This window comes from Scyliorhinus torazame, chromosome 9, assembly GCF_047496885.1.
Source record: "Scyliorhinus torazame isolate Kashiwa2021f chromosome 9, sScyTor2.1, whole genome shotgun sequence".
In the NCBI taxonomy this organism is placed as follows: Eukaryota; Metazoa; Chordata; class Chondrichthyes; order Carcharhiniformes; family Scyliorhinidae; genus Scyliorhinus; species Scyliorhinus torazame.
The window spans coordinates 49,202,167-49,225,024 of record NC_092715.1 but is presented as its reverse complement, the minus strand read 5'-3'; the positions used below and the strand labels follow the sequence as shown (position 1 = coordinate 49,225,024).

Genomic DNA, 22,858 nt, shown 5'->3' with positions numbered 1-22,858 from the left:
GCAATGGTCAGGACAGACGGGCTGGACATGGACGGGAGGCTGCCCACCGTTACCGGCTGCGCTAGCGGGCACGGGACAGGCTGACAGCTGCCCGGTTCACGGACTAGGGGGGCATGGGAATTGCCGGGTATGGGCACAGACTGCACACTACGGCACCAGCCTGCCTACCACCCTCACCCCACCCATCCAACACCAACCACCCTCACCCCACCCACATGCACACCACCCCTCCATTGCACATCCACCTGCGGCACAATGGGCCGGGCTCACACGGTCGCCGGTGGAAGCGGGTCTATTGCAGCCATGGAGGATGATGGCAACTCGCCTTGCGATGAACTCTGGGCTCTACATCGTTTGACAATGTCTAACCCATGGCCACAGTACCACCCTCCACCCAGACCATCCCTGCATGTGGCCATGACACTGCAGTGCACGGTCCCGCCGTATGCCCGGGGGGATGGTGAGGGCGACTCGGGGAGAGGGGGGTGCAAACACACCTGAGGCCGAGGTTCTATCACCCCTCACAGACCCACTGGTGCTCACCTCACACCACACCCCCGCACGCATCGGACAGAGCACAAAGGCAGCTTCTGTATGTGTGAAAGTGATTTTAATAACAAACTGTTCATACACGTACCCTAGCCCCAGAACTAATCTGTGCCCTACACCCGTGCCAACTTACTCAGTGTCTAATTGTTTGGCCTATGGGCTCTATGACTACGTCTAGGTGGTTCCCCAGAGGGTACAGCAGAACTGGAGGTGGACTCCTGTGATTCCTGCCCTGTGACTAGGGACCCCTTTGGCGGCCGTTTCCTGGGACGGCCCGGCCTAGATGGGCCAGGCTGCGGCTCGGGTGACTGGGAGGGTGAGCTGCCAGCCTGTCTTGCCCGTTGCCCACCAGCTGCACCTGGGATGGAAGGGGGGGGGGGAGTCTGAGGTGTCGCGGTGTTCCGGGACCTCCCCTACAGGGGGACCCGGAACGGGCCCCAACACCTCCTCCTCCCTCGGGGTGCCCAATGTCCCCCGGGCCTCTATATGGGTTGGGGATGCGAATGGACCGAGCACCCGACGCCCCTCCCGACACCTGGCGCTGCCAGTCCTGGAGTCCCGCCCTGATATAAACAAGGGTCTGCAAGTTTGCAGCCATGGAGCCCAGGGAGTTGGCCATCCCTGTCTGTGCCTGGGCGACGCCGGCCAGCACCTGGGCAAAGGCGCCGATGCTCTCAGCAATGGCCTTCAGAGACTGTGCCATTGCCTGCTGAAACTGGGCCAAGGCGTTGAACGCCTCTGCGATCTGCTGCTGGCTCTGGCTCATGGTTGCCTGTGAGAGGGCAGCCATGTCCTGGGCCATGAAAGCCCCACACCTTGCCTACTGCGACCCATGTCTGACACCATCGCACCCATTGCCTCCACCGCGGACGCCACCCATGCGGTGTCAGCCTGGGTGGCACGCATTTTCTGCACCACTACCTGCTCCTCCACGTGGATGGACTCCTCCGCCTTCATTTGCAGCTGCGGCAAGCAGGCCATCACCCCCTTCGGTTGTCCCTTGGTCCGTGCCTGCACCGGGCCTACGGGTGGGTGTGGTAACTCCATGAAACTGGGACCCTTCTGGGCGGCAGATGGTTGCCTGCGCAGGGCTGCCCTCCAATCACCCGGCCCGGCTCCTCAGCTGCTCCTGCCTGCATCTGCTGTCTAGATGTGGGCGGCGTCCACCTGGTGCTCCAGGTCTGTCCCTGGCTCATGGCCGCCCTGGAACGTCCTGGGGGCGGCGTCCGCCTGATGGGCCGGGTCTGTCCCCCCTGTGGTGATATGCATCAATGTAAATGCATGTAGGCTAGCTAGACACGAGATGGAGCACCAGTGACATCACACACACACACTCAACCAATAGATCAAGTAGATAGGACACGACCAATAGACATTCACGATACACAAGGAGGTGACACGACCACAGGGGGGCATTACACCAACCCATATATAAAGGACACCACACACGCGATCTGTCTCTTTCCAGTGGAGACAGTCAGTGAGTAGAGACACAGGGTTGATTCAATATTACACCCACCACGTGGATTGCAGCAACTGGTTTGTCAGTCTGGGTAGCTATAGTAGGATTAGCAGTAGTGTCGAACCCGAGTAATAGAAGTGTAAATAGTTTAATAAACGTGTTGACGTTATCTCCACATCTGAACCTTCCTTTGTCAAGTGCACCACAAGGAAGCCGCTTATGTTACACCTACAACATAACAAATCATGGTACCAGGACTGAACTGTTTCAATCCATATAGCCATACCTCAGCGTACAGTGACAACCAGCAACGATACCCAGGCAAGATGTTGAAGATCCGGGTTCCGCAGCGGCTCCACTGCCACGGCGATCTCCGCGAAAACTGGTGGGCATTCCGGCAAAAGTTTTAGATCTTCCTGGTAGCAGCCGAACTAGAAGACCTGGCCGATGCTGAAAAAACAGAGCTTCTCCTCACCATCGCCGGTGCCAGAGCAGAAGAAATCTTTTTTAAAATTCAAGTTCTCCAAGGGGCAAAACAGGAGCGACTTCCAGGCAGTCCTGGACAAATTCGGCAAATACTGTGAGGAAAACACACTGCAACCAGCAAGAAAAGGTAAGAGAAGTGCCAGTACTCACCACAAGGCCGAGATCCCAGAGCAGAGAACAGTTTTGGTCGGCGGCCATCTTTCGAAAGGGTCTGCACTTGCACAGTTGCGCGAGAAATGCGCAGAACGGGAAGGTCCGTTTGCGCATGCGCAAGACGCCGCGCATGCGCAATCACGAAAAAGCTATCGGTAAAGGAACAGCGATCTGCGCATGCGCAATCGCTTCCTACACGCTATGTCACATGCGTCATGACATCAGAGGCCCCGGACCACTCCCATTTAAAGGGGAAACGTCCCAAATCAAAGAAAAAATCTTTTAAAGCCGTAAAACACCTTTCCTTCACCTGGAATTACAGCACAATGCCTCAAATTGAACCAGGAAATGAAATTAACCTCCGAGGAACCCTGCAACAAGCAGTTACCTACACCCAAACCGATGATTCCGACCTTGAATACTTCGATACCGACCTTTACATTTTCTCTGGACCTCGCGAGCCCAATGCCAGCTCCGACGCAAACAGTGATGATATGGTCCTAGAAGACTGCGACTCGGACGAACCTTTCACCTTGGGAGGCTACCCCAGTACCAAATCCGATCCGCAACTAGACGTGTTGCACATTGGCGACCCCCGTATTGAATCCGACGCAGACGCGGATTCGTTCTTCTGATTTGAGGATCTTCAGCCCAGCAGATATGACATCCCATCTCGTGAGTCCAGGATGATACTGCAGCCTGAAACCAAGAGACAGAAAGCAGTACAAGCCCACAGAGAGCGGCCTGCTGGCACACAGAGCGTGGTCCACACACCGCTCAGGGTTCCCAACTCTACGAAAGAAGACACACAAGACTCCACACCGCAGTCCTTGCACGAACAAGAAGTGACTCCAGTGTCACAAGCCTCCACAGCGAGCTCGTGGACAGCCTCCACGATAGGAGCAACGCAAGACTCTGACGCGCAGTCCTTGCAGGAACAAGACCATGAGGGTCTAGCAACCTCCTCTGACCAACTAGCGGCAGACGATGCAATTCTGCCATGCTCAAGTAAACAGCAAAAAGACTATGACAGTCTACTACGCTCCAATGCACAGCAGGACGACCATGACGGTCTATCATGCTACAGTGAAGAACAATGCGACAATGACAGTCCAAGCCCAAAAGAAGGACGCCAGCAAGACAATGACAGTCCTCCCACATTGCTTGTGCCACCAGATGAAGACTCTGACAATTTACCCAACCCAAGTGAACAACAAGCAGCTACTGAGGATCTTCCCACGGTATGTGAGACAAGTGACGACAGCATCCCACTTCCCATGCATGATGTGCAAAGTGACAGACCTCAGCTAGTGTGTACAGAGGCACTCGACGATCACTGTGAGACCACCGGTGACTCCGGTGACACCACGATACTTCCACCCTCATTCGCTCGCACCTCTCCACAAGTCAATGCATTCCTGCATGTTCCGACTCCAGACGTGCAGCTTCAGGAAACCTCAGCTGACTCCAGTGAACCTGCTAAGACTCCGGACGGAGAGCATCAACAAACCAACACTGACTCAGTTAAAACAGACCAGACTCCAGATGGGGAGCAACCAAACGCCGACTCTGATTCACGTAAGCTGGACTTTACTCCAGACAGGGAGTGCCGCAACCTCAGTGATGGCATGCTCAGGGTGACAGCAGATGCCACAACGATAGGAGATGGATCACTTAACAATTACACTGGGTCAGTAATAACAAGCAGTGGCTACAGTCCAAGAGGAATACACCAATATTCACCACAGCTATATCCACACATTTTTTCCACACCAGCAGTGCAGCCAAAGACAGCTCCTGCTGGACAAACCCAGTATTCAGGCATGCAGCAGCCAGCAGTCAATGCAGCATATTCTCAAACAGGCCAGCACTATGGATTGCCCACTAATGGAATCAAGACTGAAGGAGGACTACCGCAAGCGCAATCTGCACTACAGACTGGATGCCTTAGTTACTGCCCAGGATTTACTGCACACCAGTCTGGCCAGATGGCATATTCCTATCAGATGCAAGGTTCTAGTTTCACACCATCACCAGGTATTAATGCGAGCAGCAATTCTGTTTCCAATTCGACAAGCTTCAACGGTTCTCAGCAGGATCACCCTTCCAGCACAGCATGTGGCCAGAACCAGTATGTACAGTCTTATCCAACTTCAACATATGGCACATCCATAACCTCGAATTATACTGTTGATGGTACCTCTTCAACATCAACACCTTATCAGCCACAAGATGCCATCCGACAGCATCATCACAAACATCGGAAAAAGAAAGGGACTCCAAATCAGACATCAAAGTGATTTGACCATTTTTTGGTTTCTGTGGCACAGGGACGTTGATGGCGTTCATAACCAAGAGAGACATTTGACCATGATGATTGATGGTTTTTGGACTGACACGATGATTTGGACTTATTGTTTAATCACTGTTCCATGACTTGTATATACCTTAACGCATCTACCTGTTTTTTTGTTCAATTTTCTGAAAGTGTACAGAACATACGTAACATATAAAAAAGGGGATATGTGGTGATGTGCATCAATATAAATGCATGTAGGCTAGCTAGACACTAGATGGACCACCAGTGACATCACACACACACACTCAACCAATAGATCAAGTAGATAGGACACGGCCAATAGACATTCACGATACACAAGGAGGTGACACGACCAAAGGGGGGGCATTACACCAACCCATATATAAAGGACACCACACACATGATCTGCCTCTTTCCAGTGGAGACAGTCAGTGAGTAGAGACACAGGGTTGATTCAATATTACACCCACCACGTGGATTGCAGCAACTGGTTAGTCAGTCTGGGTAGCTATAGTAGGATTAGCAGTAGTGTCGATCCCGAGTAATAGAAGTGTAAATGGTTTAATAAACGTGTTGAAGTTATCTCCACGTCTGAACCTTCCTTTGTCAAGTGCACCACAAGGAAGCCGCTTATGTTACACCTACAACATAATAAATCACCCCCTTCCCCATGATGTACCATTATCCCACTGCTAGACGATGAGAGCGAGAGAACATAGGCTTTATTACACAAGAACTTGCCTGCCTGAGATCGCTGCAACAACAGAGCACCGTCCCCAGGCAGCCGGTCAGTATACCGTCTGGGGGGTGCGGAGCCAGAGGTGGAGCCCACCAGGGTTCCAGTACACTACATGGAAAAGGGATCATATTACAGTGCTCTACAGACAACTTATTCTGGTGAATACATTCACCACACCCCATATCCCCCCTCCCCCATATCCCCCCATCCCCGATATTCCCCTTCCCCCAAATCCCCCCTTCCCCCATATCTTCACTTCCCCATATCCTCTTCCCCAATATTACCCTTTCCCCCATATCCCCTTCCCCCCATATCCCCCCTTCCACCATATCCACCTTCCTCCATATCCCCCCTTCTCCCATATCCCCACTTCCCCATATCCCCCTTCCCCCATATCCCACCTTCCCCCATATCCCTCCTTCCCCCATATCCCCCCTTCCCCCATATCCCACCTTCCCCATATCTCCCTTCACTCATATCCCCCATATCCCCGCATATGGGGGATAGGGGGAAGTGGTTATGGGGAAGGGGTGATATGGGGGAATATGTGGGAAGGGGGAGATGGGGGAAGGGGGGATATGGGGGAAGGGGGGTTATGGGGGAAGGGGGATATGGGGAAGGGGGATATGGTGGAAGGGGGGATATGGGGGAAGGGGGATATGGGGACAGGGTGATACGGAGAAGAGGGATATGGGGGAAGGGGATATGGGTGGATATGTGGGAAGTGGATTATGGGAGAAGGGGGGTACGGGGGAAGGAGGGATGGGGAAGGGGGAAAGGGGCAGGCAGTGAGGGGTCTCACTTGGCGCTGTGCGGCGGGCGGCCATTTTGCCGGGTCTCTGGGAGGGGGGGCATGTTTTGTGCAGTGACACCGTGCGGCGCCACTGATGGCGCGCGAGTCCGTGACGGGTGATGCCATCGCGAACGGCGTCACACCGCTACTAGCCCATTCGGGGCTGGAGAATCCGCGACGTTTCGGGGGAGCCGACGCCAGAGTAATTGTGCCGTTTTTGGCGCCAGTTTTGAGCCATCGTGCCGATTCACGGAGAATCCCACCCCAGGTCAGTGACAAGTTCCGATTCTGTTTCTGCGAACTTTTCACTGCCGATAGCGAAAGATACTGAAATGACTATTCAAGGAGTACCATCCATAGAAGGAAATGAGAACATTTCTGACGTCACAAGTAGCCAAATTCAAGAACACCAAATTCGACAAAAAAGGAATAGACATCCACCAGAGACTGTCTTATTGAATTGTATATATGTATGACAAGGTTTGACAAGGTGCCACACAAAAGGTTGCTGCATAAACTAAAGATGCATGGCATTGAGGGTAAAGTGGTAGCATGGGTAGAGGATTAACTAACAGAAAGCAGAGAGTGGGGACAAATGGGTGTTTCTCTGGTTGGCAACCTGTAACTAGTGGGGTCCCTCAAGGATCAGTGTTGGGCCCGCAGTTGTTCACAATTTACATAGACGATTTGGAGTTGGGGACCAAGTGCAATGTGTCAAAGTTTGCAGACGACACTAAGATGAGTGGTAAAGCAAAAAGGGCAGAGGATACCGGAAGTCTGCAGACGGATTTGGATAGGTTAGGTGAATGGGCTAGGGTCTGGCAGATGGAATTCAATGTTGCCAAGTGTGAGGCTATCCATTTTGGGAGGAGTAACAGCAGAATGGATTATTATTTAAACGGTAAGATGTTAAAACATGCTGCTGTGCAGAGGGACCTGGGTGTGCTGGTGCACGAGTCGCAAAAAGTTGGTGTGCAGGTGCAACAGGTGATTAAGAAGGCTAATCGAGTTTTGTCTTTCATTGCTAGAGGGATGGAGTTCAAGACTAGTGAGGTTATGCTGCAATTGTATAGGTGTTGGTGAGGCCGCATCTGGAGTATTGTGTTCAGTTTTGGTCTCCTTACCTGAGAAAGGACATATTGGCACTGGAGGGAGTGCAGAGGAAATTCACTAGGTTGATCCCAGAGTTGAGGGGATTAGATTATGACGAGAGGTTGAGTAGACTGGGACTGTACTCATTGGAGTTTAGAAGGATGCGGGGGCATATTATTGAGACATATAAAATTATGAAGGGAATAGATAGGATAGATGCGGGCAGGTTATTTCCACTGGTCGGGGAAAGCAGAACTAGGGGGCATAGCCTCAAAATAAGGGGAGATAGATTTAGGACGGAGTGTAGGAGGAACTTCTTCACTCAAAGGGTTGTGAATCTCTGGAATTCTTTGCCCAGTGAAGCAGTTGAGGCTCCTTCTTTAAACATTTTTAAGAAAAAGATAGATGCCTTTCTAAAGAATAAAGGGATTCGGGGATATGGTGTACGGAGAGTGGAGCTGAGTCCACAAAGATCAGCCATGATCTCATTGAATGGCGGAGCAGGCTCGAGGGGCCAGATGGCCTACTCCTGTTCCTAGTTCTTATGTTCTTATGAAATAATACATAAGGATTTCTGTTGTATAAATGTTATTCATTGCCGTTGCCTAAGTGAAGTAAAGGGGGATGGGTGTTAAGTATCTGGGAACACATTCTTGCTGGTCATGCACAATGTGATGAGCAGTGATGTCAGTAGCGTGTTTGTGTGGGCTTATGGTAGATCACCATCTTTGATTATATGAGCAACATCGCTAATAAACGTCTCATTGTGTTTTACAAGAATCCAGAGTGTGGGCACCTCCATACCTTTTCTCTGTGCGGCAACAAAGAAATATAACACCCATCTGAATAGGGTGATGGGAACTCAGCTTAAGGCCTTGATGGAAATGTCAGCCAAGGTTATGAGCTTAAGATCTGTAGATAATTATTTGGAAAATCTGGTAGAGGACTGGAATCTACAATGTATGTTTGCTACTTAAGTTAAGTCAGTCCCTGTAAACCAGGCTACCTGTGTTACTCTAGAATTGTCTCAGTTTTCAGGAATGAACCTGCATGTTAGGCGGCACGGTGGCACAGTGGTTAGCACTGCTGTCTCAAAGCACCAGAGACCCAGTTTCAATTAAGGCCTGGGGTGACTGTCGGTGTGGTGTTTGCACTTTCTCCCCATATCTGCGTAGGTTTCCTCTGGGTGCTCAGGTTTCCTCCCACAGTCCAAAGATGTGTACGTTAGATGGATTGGCCATGCTAAATTGCCCCTTGGTGTCTATGGGTGTGTAGGTTAGGTGGGGTTACGGAGATAGGGCAGGAAAAGGACCTAGGTAGGGTGCTCTTTTGAAGGTCATGCAGGCTCGCTGGGCTGAATGGCCTCCTTTTGCGCCGTAGAATTCTATGTTTCTATGGTTCAACTACAGGTGTGGAATGAGAGTGAACAAAGTGTTGGAATTTACACTGTTACGCTGCACTGCATTAAAAAATGGAAATGTACATCATTTAAAATTGCTCTCTCGACATTTGTGTCAGTTTAAAACGGTGGCATGACATGCTAAAAGGTGTCATGTAAAAGTAAGAGTCCTGCAATTTACTAAATTTGTTCCAGATATTATTCTTTACCTCCCAATGCGTTTTCTACCACACTCCATCCCTCTCAAGCTCCATCTTTCCCAGTAGTTAAATGTGGTTATATTTCTGGGCAGATCTTAGCACTTTCAAGCCAGGAAGTTGGATAATTTGAAAGATGCATTCGTATGGGCAGCTGTATAGAACAGTAAGGATATTCCAGCACCAGAGAGAGGGCAGAATAAAAGTAACCAAACTGATATTTAGCACCTGAGTTTTGAGAAGGGAATGAAATACCGGCGATTCTTTACTCTGAAGATGAGCAAGTTCGTAGGAGATATGTTCAAGTGTTGACAGTTCTTGAGGGAACAGTTCCATTGAACCCAATCATGACCTTGAATTCTCCCTTTGCCTTCAGCATTTAGGAGAGGCTGTGGATCTTGGCTTTCTGTTTCTCCTTCAAAATGTCACTTCTTATAAGGATCCTGACCAATTTCAGTCGATCTTTGAAATACCTTGCAGCCCTTGGCCTCTGATGCTGTTCCAATGGACCTCTGCTCAAACTCTTGACAACTTCAGATCGTAACCACCGCTCCCAATGCCTCCAGGCAGGCAGCAGGTGCTGGTCATGCTTTGGCTATAACCATTGGCATCACCTTTGGCTCCATCTTGGGCGGCACAATGGCACAGTGGTCCTTCACAGCGCCAGGGATCTGGGTTCAATTTTTGTTTCTCTATCACCTCACTACCGTTTACCTTGCACCAATTATTCCTTTTGTAATTTAATCACAGACCTTTCTCCCCTCCCAGCTTTCCCTGTCGCTGTAATTTGTATTAACAGTTCAATCTCGAATTTCTTTCAGTTTTGTTGAAAGGTTAACAAACTGAATGTAATGATCGATATCAATTCTGTTCTTCTCTTCACAGTAGCTGCCTGCCTGGCTGGCTGTGCATTTACAGCCTTTTCTTTTCATACATCTTTGAATTATAGGCCGGGAATACAGTAAAAAATAAGTTACTTACCAAGAACAAACGTGGCCATATAACTTGAAATATCTCCAACGCCAACAAAAAAGTACAGTATGCAGAACATTTCCCAACTCTGAGAGGCCAGCTGAATTAAATTTAAGATTATCTGCAGTGCTCTTCCTCCAAAGAGAACGACCTTTCTTCCATATCTTTAAGCAAAAAGCATATATTAATTTCAAAGACTAAATGGTTATGCGTCAACTTTTCATTCATACCTTTAAATAACAAGCAGCAGTAGGCCACCAGTCCTGATCCATTTGTGTTTCGAATTTCACATTCCCATCTAACCCCGGTAACTTTTGATTCCCTTGCCTGGCAAGAATCTATCAACCCCCACGTTAGAAATATTCAGTGACAACCCCCCCCCCCCCCCACACACACCTCCACCGCCTTCTGAGGCAGAGAGTTCCAAAGTCGCACAACCCTCTGAGAGAAGACAGTTCTCCTCATGTCTGTCTTAAAAGTGTGACCCACAATTTTAAAACAGTGCCCCCTAGTTATGGACTTATCCACAAGAGAAAACATCCTTTCCACCGTCCACCTTGTTGGGACTGTTCAGTATCTTATATACTTCAGTCAAGTCTCCCCTCACTCTTCTAAATTTCAGTGCTAACAAGCCCAGTCTGTTCAACATTGCCGCATAAGACAACCCACTCATTCCAGGTATCAATCTAGTAAATCTCCTCTGAACCGCCTCCAACACATTTACATCCTTCCTTAAATAAGGAGACCAAAACTGCACACAGTATTTGAGATGTTGCCTCACCAAAGCCCTGTAAAAGTGAAGCATTATATCCTTAATTTTATGTTCAATTTCTCTCCTATTAAAGATTAAAATTCCATTGGCCTTCTTGATTTCCCTGCTGTACCGTCATGCTAACATTTTGATTCATGCACGAGAACACCTCGATCGTTCTGCACCTCAAAATGCTGCATGAATGTCAAGCAATGAGATGTTATGATTAAAGTGTTTTAGACTGTTTAGGTAATTGTGATGCGGCGTTAGAGGGTCACTAAGAAAAGATCCTACAGCCAAGCACTTTAGGTATCCTGGTCTTGAGAAATCTAAGGTGTAAATTGATAATCACATTTGCAAAAGGAAAGGGTGCAAAGAGATCAGGCTGCTACTCAAGAAAAAAACTTGGATTGGAATTGAAAATTTATATCAAAAGGAATTTTAATTCATTATATCGTTCTGCAAAGCTTTGTTGTCTACTATACAAAGTCCATCTGGTTTTCTTTCAGAGTGGTCACAGAAGGAATGGCTGTTGTTTTGTTATGCTGATGGTTGCTGGTATCGATATTGTCTGGCCTTTCCAGAGGTAAATACACACTCAACCTGCAGCTGCTCATTTGTGTCCTGTTGGCTGACTTTCCCATCAGCCTTTGCCGTTCGCCATTTTGAATCGGGAGTTGGCCATTTTAAGTGGCTACATTGAGTCGCCAAATAATGTTGCTAACTTTGCCTTAGTTCAATCGCTCTGTTTTATTACCTTTGCTCTTGTGTCACCAGGTATCTTTATGATACCGCCATGAGGATCAAGTCCGAGTAATGATCAATAATCCAATATACTGATTGGTAAGATTTAAACCAAAGCACGTTTATGATGCACAGTAATCGCTACTCATGTACAAATTCTACGTCTAAGCTACTTCTACAACTAACAGGCCTATACTTAACTTTCGGACTGGCCCACCAGGTCAGGGAAACAAATGGCCTTTCGTTTGGGTTCTGAGCCTGCGGGATTCGAAGTTGGTACGGATTGGTATCTAGGAGCGCCTATCTCGTAGCGAGCGTTGAATTAAGACTTACGATTTCGATCTTCACTGCTCCGGTCACGGTCAATGTTGGTTCGTTGTTGCTGGGTGACCCGGGCAGGGAGAAGAGCGTGAAGAGAGCGAAGAGGTGGAGAAGAAGAGAGCGATTTGAACTTGGGGCTCAATTCTTATAGTCCCCAGGGGCTTCCCGCCTTTCGGGGCGAACCCTGTACCTGGTCCCTAGTGATTGGACTTTGTCCGAATCACTTGGTTCGATTTTCTCCAATGCTGGAGCGATTCCCTGATCGATGGGCGGTCTTGAGGTGCTCGTTCACCTCCTTTTGTGTAGGCTCCTGCTGGCGCGAAGAGTCTTGTTTTGCTTTGTGTGTCTAAATGTTGCTTATTGTTCCCGTGGATTGCTCATTAGTATGCAGATGGCTGTTGTTTTGTTATGCTGATGGTTGCTGGTATCGATATTGTCTGGCCTTTCCAGAGGTAAATACACAGCCAACCTGCAGCTGCTGGTTTTTGTCTTGTTGGCTGACTTTCCCATCAGCCTTTGCCGTTCGCCATTTTGAATCGGGAGTTGGCCATTATATATAGTTCGTTATTATAGATCACGGGGGTCGGGGGTCTGGTCATATCCGAAAATAGGGGATCTGATCCTGTATACCGGGGTTCGAGCGCGGTAGGCTCTCCTTCTCCATTTCCTTAGACGCATAGTCTGCACGATGCTAGTAAGGTTTCTATTACATATGACAGAGAGTACCAGGTTATAAACCTGGCACACCAAGATGATGAGGTGTCGCTGGTGACTGGGCCCTGGGTACTGTGGGGAAGTGAAACATTAAAGGCTGGGGGGCTGGACGTCATGGGGTTCGCATTCACTCACAACCAAATGTCCATTTGTATGATGCTGATCCATGTGGAGGAAGTCCTCATGGCTCTTTTCTTTTCTTTTCTTTTCTTCTCCGGTCCTGGAGCTTCTGGAGTTCTGTGGAAACAAGCATAGTGTCTGTAACTATCTTTGTTTAACATCTCGTACGATAGTCTGTCTGTCCTTTAGTGCCAATTACTCCCTTTATAATTGGTCACTATGTGTGATTCCCTAATTTTTTTTCAAAAACCGAATTTTAGGACAAGACACACTTCCCAATAATGAACCAGTGCGAGCCGTCTCGCAGACTGCGCAATTTACCATCCAAATGTTTCAGGATGTAAATAGCATGTGGTTGGCAACCTAAGGGTTACCTGAAACAAAACAAAACTTTTTGAACTAAAATTTCCAAAATGAGGTGCGTATGGGCCGCGACGGGTAAGAGTTGGATGGAGTCCCCGGGTAGGACGGCTACCAATGCCGTGCCTCTCCTACCCGAGCATAGTTGACCAGAGGGGGGGTTCCCAGGCAGGGCGGGTCCCAAGCCGTTTCTCCACTGCCTGAGCAACCGACAAGAACGGGCAAGAAATGTAGTCATCGTGGTGGGACTGCATTAGTGGTTCTTTCCCTCGAACCAGAAGGGATGTTACGAACGGGCGTCTGATACCTGAACAAGTCTCTGCAGCCAAGCTAGTTCTGCTGAACTAGTGTCTGGCAATAGTGAGGCTCTGTGAGCAAGTCCTCAGAGGTTTCGGCCGAAAAGGCGTGGGGCCGTGAAAAACATTGTCGGTCTGACAAACAACATTTAACAAAACTTACAAACAACATAAAACATGCGGCAGGTTCCATCAGAAAGGACACTACTTCTCCCAAGCGGTTCCTTTTAAACATCATCTGGACACCTCAGTTCTCGGTTGCGAACAGGGTCGCAAAGGGGTTCTCGGTTTGGGAGTCAGACCCAAGGTCGTCATCTTCTCCCGGGTGCCAAACTCTTGAGTGTATCAGGGCTGAAAGGGCTGCATGGTGTGAGGTGGGGTCGTTCTCGTCGTTGCGGACGAGTCGGAACGAGTTATCTCGGTGCCAATAGTTGGTGTCTAGTTGTGTGGGGACAGAATCGGGGTCGTCAGTGTAGTTCGGTGGTCGGTGGTGGGGTTTGTTCAGGAAAGTGATCATGAAGGGATCACTTGGATCGTAGTCGGACTCGCTGGGTGTGGGGCCTGTTGCATGGGGATAGTAGGAGGCGTGCTGTGGCTATCGTCCGAGTCACAGTCGCTGTCTCTGCTGCTGCAGTCTGTGTATATTTAGGGGGTGGAGTCGAGGTCGAGTCCGTGGCTGGGCTGGACGTGTTGGGGGATGGCAGGGATACGTTGGCTGTGGGCGGGGCGTGGTGTGCTGCTTCGAGCATGACGTGGTGTGCGTGGTTAGACTGTGTTCCATATGCTTTCAGCCGATATATTGAACCACGCAGTCTTACCGTTGGGGTACTTTATTTTATATACGGAAGGGCTTACTTTGTCCGCAATGGAGTACAGACTCGAGTATTTTGGGGACAGGAATGTGCTGGGGTTATATACGGAGAGCATAACTTGCTGTCCTATACTGTACTCAGTCGCATGCACTGTCTTGTCGAAATAAGCCTTGTTCTGTTTCTTTCTGGTGCCAAATTTTACTGCGGCTGCTAGCTGAGCCGTTTTAACATTTTCAACTAATTGCTCCACTGCTTTCTTGTGTGTGAGGGCCGTCACTTCGGGGCTGGTCAAGTCTAAACCTAATAAATATTCTGTGCCTTTCATGGGCCGTCCGGTCATGAGGGTGTGTGGGGTGTAACCTGTGGCAGTAGAAATTGTGTTATGCAAAAACATCAGCGCGAAAGGGAGGACTGAGTCCCAAGTGGTGTTGTTTTGCTGGACCATTTTTCTGCGGGTGGATTTTCGGGTCTGATTCATGCGCTCCACGATACCACTCGACTGTGGGTGGTATGCTAAGTGGAATTTTTGCCAAATATTGTGAGGACGTTCTGCATGACACGTCCCGTAAAATGGGAACCTTGGTCTGATTCAGTGCTGCGGGGGAGTCCCCACCTTGTAAAGATGTGGTGGGTCAAAATCTTGGCTGTGGTTTTTGCAGTGTTTGTGCGGGCTGGGAATGCTGCCACCCATTTCGTAAATGTGTCAATTATCACAAGTACATACTTATAGCCATTCCTGCAAGGAGGCAATGGTCCTATAAAATCAATCTGGAGGTTAGTCCAGGGGCCATTAACGGGTTGGGTGTGGCTGAGTTGAGCCTTTTTGGCATATCTGTCTAGATTATTCTGGGCACAGATAAGACAATTCTCGATGTAGTGATTTACATCGTCCTTTAAATTCGGCCACCAACAAAGCTGCTTGAGATGGGCTGTAGTGGGATCGATTCCCTGATGTCCATGACCGTCATGGAACAAGCAAATCAGTTGATTCCTGTCCTGTTCAGAAACCACATAAAGGGTGTCTTTTAACACCACACCGTCATGTGTGGTCAGTGCATTTCTAAATCTCTCATAGGGTGCTGGATATTTTCCTTTTACAATCTCCCTGAGATTGCTGTCCTGCTTCTGGCCTCGACTAGAACCTCGATCTTTGTCTGTGAGATCTGAACTGCATTCACTGGTGCGCTTTCAGGGCGTGTCGAAAAATATCCATGCCTGGAACCTGCTTTAGCCAGTGCGTCGGCTTTCACATTTCCAGGGGGGGAGGAACGATGGTGACTGCGAACTTTGATTATCCCAAAAATCCTGTTCTGGTCTCTCTGTAAAATATGACAGACCAATGGGGCTGAGGGGAGGGGTTTTCCGTCTGCGGAAACAAATCCTCTTGCTTTCCACAGGGGCAGAAATTCCGTGAGGCTGTTGCAGACGTAGAGGCTGTCCGAGTACATGTCTGCTGGGCTGGGGAAGGAATCTGGGTGTTCCACTATATATGCGATGGCCGCAAGTTCTGCTGCCTGCGCACCAAAGTGTCCTGGAAGTTTTATTGATATTTCCTCGAGGGCGCGTCCCTGCGCGTCCTCAACATATATACTGCAACCTGTTATACGCTTCCCATCCAAGACTGTGGAAGATCCATCCACATATATCTTTATGGGCTCACACGTGTCTGTGTGCTGGGGACTCTGGGTTGAACTACCTATCTTTCTGGGGGGTGTTTTAGCGATAAAGGTGCCTGTATTGTGGTGTGGAGAGATAATTTTGCATTCATGGAGGTTCTGGGGTACTGTAAGCTGTCGGCTAAAAAGGTGTGCGTCTTTGTCCTTTTGACAGTGATGTCCCGTCCCTGCAAGAGAAGGGTCCATCTAGCTGCTCTAATCTGGCTTACTGTACCGTCCTTGAGTCGTCCGTCCAGTAAAAGTTGGGTGGGGGTGTGTTCAGTGAGAATTGAAATGGGGTTCAGTCCAGTAATATATGAAAAATACTGCACTGCCAAAAATACTGCGAGCAGGTGCCTCTCACAGGCTGAAAATCCCTGCTCCACAGCATCTAAAATTCTGGAGGCGTAAGCTACGGGCCTTAACTGTTCGTGCCGTTCCTGGAGGAGCACGGCCGAAAGGGTGCGGTCTGTGGTTGCTACCTTTATAGCGTAAGGGGAAAGCGGGTCTGGAACTTGTAGTGCGGGGGCTGCTATGAGAGCCTGTTTTAACGCATCCACAGCATCCGTATGCTGCGGAAGCCATTCCCAGGGGGCTCCTTTCTTTAGGAGGTCTGAGAGGGGCGCTGCCTTGCTGGCGAAACTGTCAATGTGGTTTCGGCAGTAGCCAACCAGTCCTAAAAATGACCGGAGGGCTGAAACGTTCTGGGGAAGGGGCAATTTAGCAATCGAGTCAATCCTTTTTTGCTCGATCTCGCGTTTACCATGTGTGATAATTGTTCCCAAATATGTCACCTTGTCTTCCAAAACCTGGGCCTTTTTGGGGTTAACTTTACAACCAATTGAATGTAAAAGTTCCAGGAGTTCGGACAGAAGCTCAATGTGCTCTTCCTTGGTGTCTGTCTGCAGTAGTAGATCGTCTACGTACTGGACCAGACATTCGGGGCGAGAGAATTTGGCTAAACCATTTGCCAGCTGTCGGTGGAAAATGGAGGGGGAGTTGTGGAAGCCTTGTGGCAGGCATGTCCACGTGTACCTCTGTGTTTTAAAGGTGAAGGCAAATTTGTACTGGCACGCCTTTGTCAATGGGATGGACCAGAATCCATTACTGACATCCAAAACCGTAAAGAATCGGGAATTGAGTCCCTGCTTGAGCATGGTCTCGGGACTTAGATAGATAGATAGAACAATACAGCGCAGTACAGGCCCTTCGGCCCACGATGTTGCACCGAAACAAAAGCCATCTAACCTACACTATACCATTATCATCCATATGTTTATCCAATAAACTTTTAAATGCCCTCAATGTTGGCGAGTTCACTACTGTAGCAGGTACGGCATTCCACGGCCTCACTACTCTTTGCGTAAAGAACCTACCTCTGACCTCTGTCCTATATCTATTACCCCTCAGTTTAAGGCTATGTCCCCTCGTGCTAGCCATTTCCATCCGCGGGAGAAGGCTCTCACTGTCCACCCTATCTAACCCTCTGATCATTTTGTATGCCTCTATTAAGTCTCCTCTTAGCCTTCTTCTCTCTAACGAAAACAACCTCAAGTCCATCAGCCTTTCCTCATAAGATTTTCCCTCCATACCAGGCAACATCCTGGTAAATCTCCTCTGCACCCGTTCCAAAGCCTCCACGTCCTTCCTATAATGCGGTGACCAGAACTGTACGCAATACTCCAAATGCGGCCGTACCAGAGTTCTGTACAGCTGCAACATGACCTCCTGACTCCGGAACTCAATCCCTCTACCAATAAAGGCCAACACTCCATAGGCCTTCTTCACCACCCTATCAACCTGGGTGGCAACTTTCAGGGATCTATGTACATGGACACCTAGATCCCTCTGCTCATCCACACTTTCAAGAACTTTTCCATTAGCCAACTATTCCACATTCCTGTTATTCCTTCCAAAGTGAATCACCTCACACTTCTCTACATTAAACTCCATTTGCAACCTCTCAGCCCAGCACTGCAGCTTATCTATATCCCTCTGTAACCTGCTACTTCCTTCCACACTATCGACAACACCACCGACTTTAGTATCGTCTGCAAATTTACTCACCCACCCTTCTGCGCCTTCCTCTAGGTCATTGATAAAAATGACAAACAGCAACAGCCCCAGAACAGATCCTTGTGGTACTCCACTTGTGACTGAACTCCATTCTGAACATTTCCCATCAACCACCACCCTCTGTCTTCTTTCAGCTAGCCAATTTCTGATCCACATCTCTAAATCACCCTCAATCCCCAGCCTCCGTATTTTCTGCAATAGCCTACCGTGGGGAACCTTATCAAACGCTTTGCTGAAATCCATATACACCACATCAACTGCTCTACCCTCGTCTACCTGTTCAGTCACCTTCTCAAAGAACTCGATAAGGTTTGTGAGGCATGACCTACCCTTCACAAAGCCATGCTGACTATCCCTGATCATATTATTCCTATCTAGATGATTATAAATCTTGTCTCTTATAATCCCCTCCAAGACTTTACCCACTACAGACGTGAGGCTCACCGGTCTATAGTTGCCGGGGTTGTCTCTGCTCCCCTTTTTGAACAAAGGGACCACATTTGCTATCCTCCAGTCCTCTGGCACTATTCCTGTAGCCAATGATGACATAAAAATCAAAGCCAATGGTCCAGCAATCTCTTCCCTGGCCTCCCAGAGAATCCTAGGATAAATCCCATCAGGTCCCGGGGACTTATCTATTTTCAGCCTGTCCAGAATTGCCAACACCTCTTCCCTACGTACCTCAATGCCATCTAATCTATTTACCTGGAGCTCAGCATTCTCCTCCACAACATTATCTTTTTCCTGAGTGAATACTGACGAAAAATATTCATTTAGTATCTCGCCTATCTCTTCAGACTCTACACACAACTTCCCATCCCTGTCCTTGACTGGTCCTACTCTTTCCCTAGTCATTCGCTTATTCCTGACATACCTATAGAAAGCTTTTGGGTTTTCCTTGATCCTTCCTGCCAAATACTTCTCATGCCCCCTCCTTGCTCGTCTTAGCTCTTGTTGCTACTGTGGGGGCTGCTGCGGGGGTGACTTTGTTGAGTTCCCGGTAATCGATGGTCAGTCGCCATGATCCATCGGGCTTTCTCACTGGCCAAATCGGGGCATTATTAGTGGAGGCCATTGATCTAAGTACGCCCTGCTCTAATAAGCTTTCTATTACCTTGGAGATTTCTCCCTCTGCCTCTTGGGGAAATCCATACTGTTTTTGGGGTCTAGGGTCAGGTCCTGTTATTTGTACGGAGCCAGTCATCCGTCCACAGTCGTGCTTGTGGGTCGCGAATGCTGCCCTGTTCTTTTGCAGAACTGCCCTAACCTGCTTGTCCGTACTAAGCGTGGTCGGGTTGAACCAAAATTCGCCTACTGCGCTAATTTTGTTCGCGTATTCACCTTTGTTGAGCGTTGCAGGGGCTCTTGCGGATTTTGCCATCTTCCAGACACACTGGTTGACTGGATCGAATGAAAGATTCTGGGAATTCATGAAATCGATTCCCAGAATGTGTTCTGCTGTGTGGGGCAGGTCAACTAAAACTATGGGGTGGTTGGTGGTGATGTTACCGGTTTGAATGGGTGCAGGGCTTTGATGTTTCCCTGCTGTGGACTGGAAAGCTGCTGAGGGTGATAGTGGCTGTAGTGGGCCACGTGTCCTTTTGGAACATGGTGGAGGAATTTATGGTGGTGCGGGACCCTCCTGTGTCCCAGAGAAATTCGATGGGCTGTCCTCGAATTTTCGCTGCAACTACCGGTCGTCCGGACCTATCCCAAAGGGTGTCGCAGACCCAACTGGGGGAGCCCGTACACCGACAGTCCGTTCCGGTCAAGTCTGTCTGATCTGAATGGGCACAAACGCTATGAATGGCCTCTGTTTTTTTCTTACTCAGCGTGCCCGTCTGCTGGGCTCTCTGTGGCTTTTTAGGGGCATTGCACTCTCTTGCGAAATGTCCCAACTGTCCGCAGTTGTAACAGTCCTGTGACTTGGGGGGGGGCTGTTCTTTCCTTCATTCACCCATGCGGGGTTCTGGTGTGTTTTTACTGCCTGTATATCTGCTCCAGCCTGCTTTTACTTGGGATTCTTGACTGCGGGTTTACTTTGTATAGATTGCTCCCAAGCGCGGGACAATCTTTTCACTACCCACTTCTCGTTATGGGCCTCCTCTGAGGGATCATAACTCGCGCAGACTTTCTGTCCTGTTTCTGTGGCATGGGAGATAAGGGTGCGGGTCCATTTGGCCATGTTGTCTGGGGACAAATGGGCGCGGTCTAAGTCTCCAAAGACTGCTGCAAAGTGGATCCACAGGCGTCCAGCAAACGCTGTGGGGTGCTTGGATTTCTTTTGCCTACATTTGTTGAGGCCATCTACGGGGTCACCCCGGTTATACCCGATCGCATCCAGGATCGCAGTATGCATTTCTGCAAGGGTGCCTCCTCCTACATTCTGTGGGTCAGGAAGAGCTGCTGCTACTGAAGGGTCTAAACTTAAAACTGTGAGCTTTACATGCTCTCGCTCATCCAGGCCGTACATGGTCGCCTGATGCTTGACTGTGGCAAAGAAATGGTGTGGGTCTGAGGTGGGGGGGAACGGTGTGATCTTATCGCACGCGTCCCGTAATTGGGTCACTGTTAAGGGGGTGGAGTATAGAAATTCCGCATCGTCCGATGTGGCTGTGCGGTGGGCGGTTACTGGGTTCATTGGAGCTTGAATTATCTGCTGTGTGGAGGGTTGGGACGCTTTCCTCTTTGGTGGCTTTCCCGGCGCACATGTTCCCTGAACATATCTCTGCACTGTTTCGTTCAATTCTTCCCAATCAGGGCCATCTTCCTGATCTAGTTTTTCTCCAAAGGTTTCCTGGAAACCTTTCTGAACTGAAAGCAGCGATTGCAGCTCTGCAATCTGCTTCCGGCAATTTGCAAGATCTAACGTGTTTTGTCTTTGTTCTGTGGTGGCAGCATGGAGTGCTCTTAATGCTGCCTTTAGATCACTACACTGTCTCTGTAATGCCCCTACCTGTTTTTCCGTTTCCTCATGTACCAGGACTGCACGTTGCGTGTCCTGATAGGCCTTTTCATATTGAGACTGGAAGCTGCTTAGGTGCGCCAGACAAGACTGGTGTGCCCTTTTGGCATCCTCCACCTCTCCATCTTTTGCTGCCAACTTCCTTCGCAATTCCAAATTCTCCTTTTCTACCTCGCTTACATTGACCTTACTCATTCGATGTATGCCCTCAACTTCTTTCCGGAGCGTCCTTACGACCTCCTCTGTGCCTCGCAATTGTGCCAAGCAGGACACGATTGCAATCGGCTTGCGAGCTTTCCCTGAACTCTTTTTGTGGATCTCACTCAGTTTCTCCCACCAAGTATGCCCTATACTCCCGGGACCTGATTCCTCGTTGTCACAGAATTCATTCCAAAGGGGCCATCCTTTCCCTTTGAGATATTTCCTGATCTCTTCCTCCCAAATGGGACATTGTCCCACTCTACTGCTGCTGGTCGCTGCGACCGCAAATTCCTCTGGGCTCATTAGGCGCTGCATTTCCTGCATTGCCATCTTTCCTATCCGAATGCTGCTCTTCAAATTTGGGATAGGGGTTTTAATCCGAATGCTGCTCTTCAAATTTGGGACAGGGGTATTAAGGCGGTGCTGTAAATACGGGTACAGCTTTCGCTACTTTCCGAAATACCAGCTTCCGACAGTTTTGACGCAACAAAAAATCTATCAGTTTTACCTTATCGCCCTGTTAGTTACGCATGCATACACACACTTCCGAATTTATGAGTATTGATCAGAACTGCTTGAACACTTGTGGTTTTCTGTTTCCAATTGGATCTCTAATTCAAATTCTGGGTTCTCCCAGACTGATTTTCCACTTCTAGATCGGGTCCCGTCAGGTTGTCGCCAAATAATGTTGCTGATTTTGCCTTAGTTCAATTGCTCTCTTTTATTACATTTGCTCTCGAGTCGCCAGGTATCTTTATGATACCGCCACGAGGTTCAAGTCCGAGTCATGATCAATAATCCAATACACCGATTAGTAAGATTTAAATCAAAGCACGTTTATTATACACAGTAATCACTTCTCATGCACAAATTCTACGTCTAAGCTACTTCTACAACTAACAGGCCTATACTTAACTTTCGGACTGGCCCACCAGGTCAGGGAAACAAATGGCCTTTCGTTCGGGTTCTGAGCCTGCGGGATTCGAAGTTGGTACGGATTGGTAGCTAGGAGCGCCTATCTCGTAGCGAGCGTTGAATTAAGACTTACGATTTCGATCTTCACTGCTCCGGTCACAGTCAATGTTGGTTTGTTGTTGCTGGGTGCCCCGGGCAGGAAGAAGAGCGTGATGAGAGCAAAGAGGTGGAGAAGAAGAGAGCGATTTGAAATTGGGGCTCAATTCTTATAGTCCCCAGGGGCTTCCCGCCTTTCGGGGCGGACCCTGTACCTGGTCCCAAGTGATTGGACTTTGTCCCAATCGCTTGGTTCGATTTTCTCCAATGCTGGAGCGGTTCCCTGATCGATGGGCGGTCTTGAGGTGCTCGTTCACCTCCTTTTGTGTAGGCTCCTGCTGGCGCCGAAGAGTCTGGTTTTGCTTTGTGTGTCTAAATGTTGCTCATTGGTCCCGTGGATTGCTCATTAGTATGCAGATGGCTGTTGTTTTGTTATGCTGATGGTTGCTGGTATCGATATTGTCTGGCCTTTCCAGAGGTAAATACACAGCCAACCTGCAGCTGCTGGTTTTTGTCTTGTTGGCTGAATTTCCCATCAGCCTTTGCCTTTCGCCATTTTGAATCGGGAGTTGGCCATTTTAAGTGGCTAGATAATGTGGAGATTCGGTGTCTCTCTGAGTAGAGATATGTCATTTACTGCATACTTCAAAAAAGAGTTTGAGTGCTTTCT

At 48.9% G+C, this 22,858-nt stretch overlaps 1 protein-coding gene across 1 annotated transcript in view; it reads right to left on the bottom strand.

The window, feature by feature from the left end:
• The window catches only part of LOC140429963 (organic cation/carnitine transporter 2-like), a 317,607-nt gene that overhangs the window by 259,114 nt on the left and 35,635 nt on the right, over positions 1 to 22,858 (bottom strand). The window contains exon 4 of the mRNA XM_072517551.1: positions 10,172 to 10,326. Coding sequence (XP_072373652.1) covers positions 10,172 to 10,326 — 155 coding nt within the window. The remainder of the gene's footprint in view (positions 1 to 10,171; positions 10,327 to 22,858) is intronic.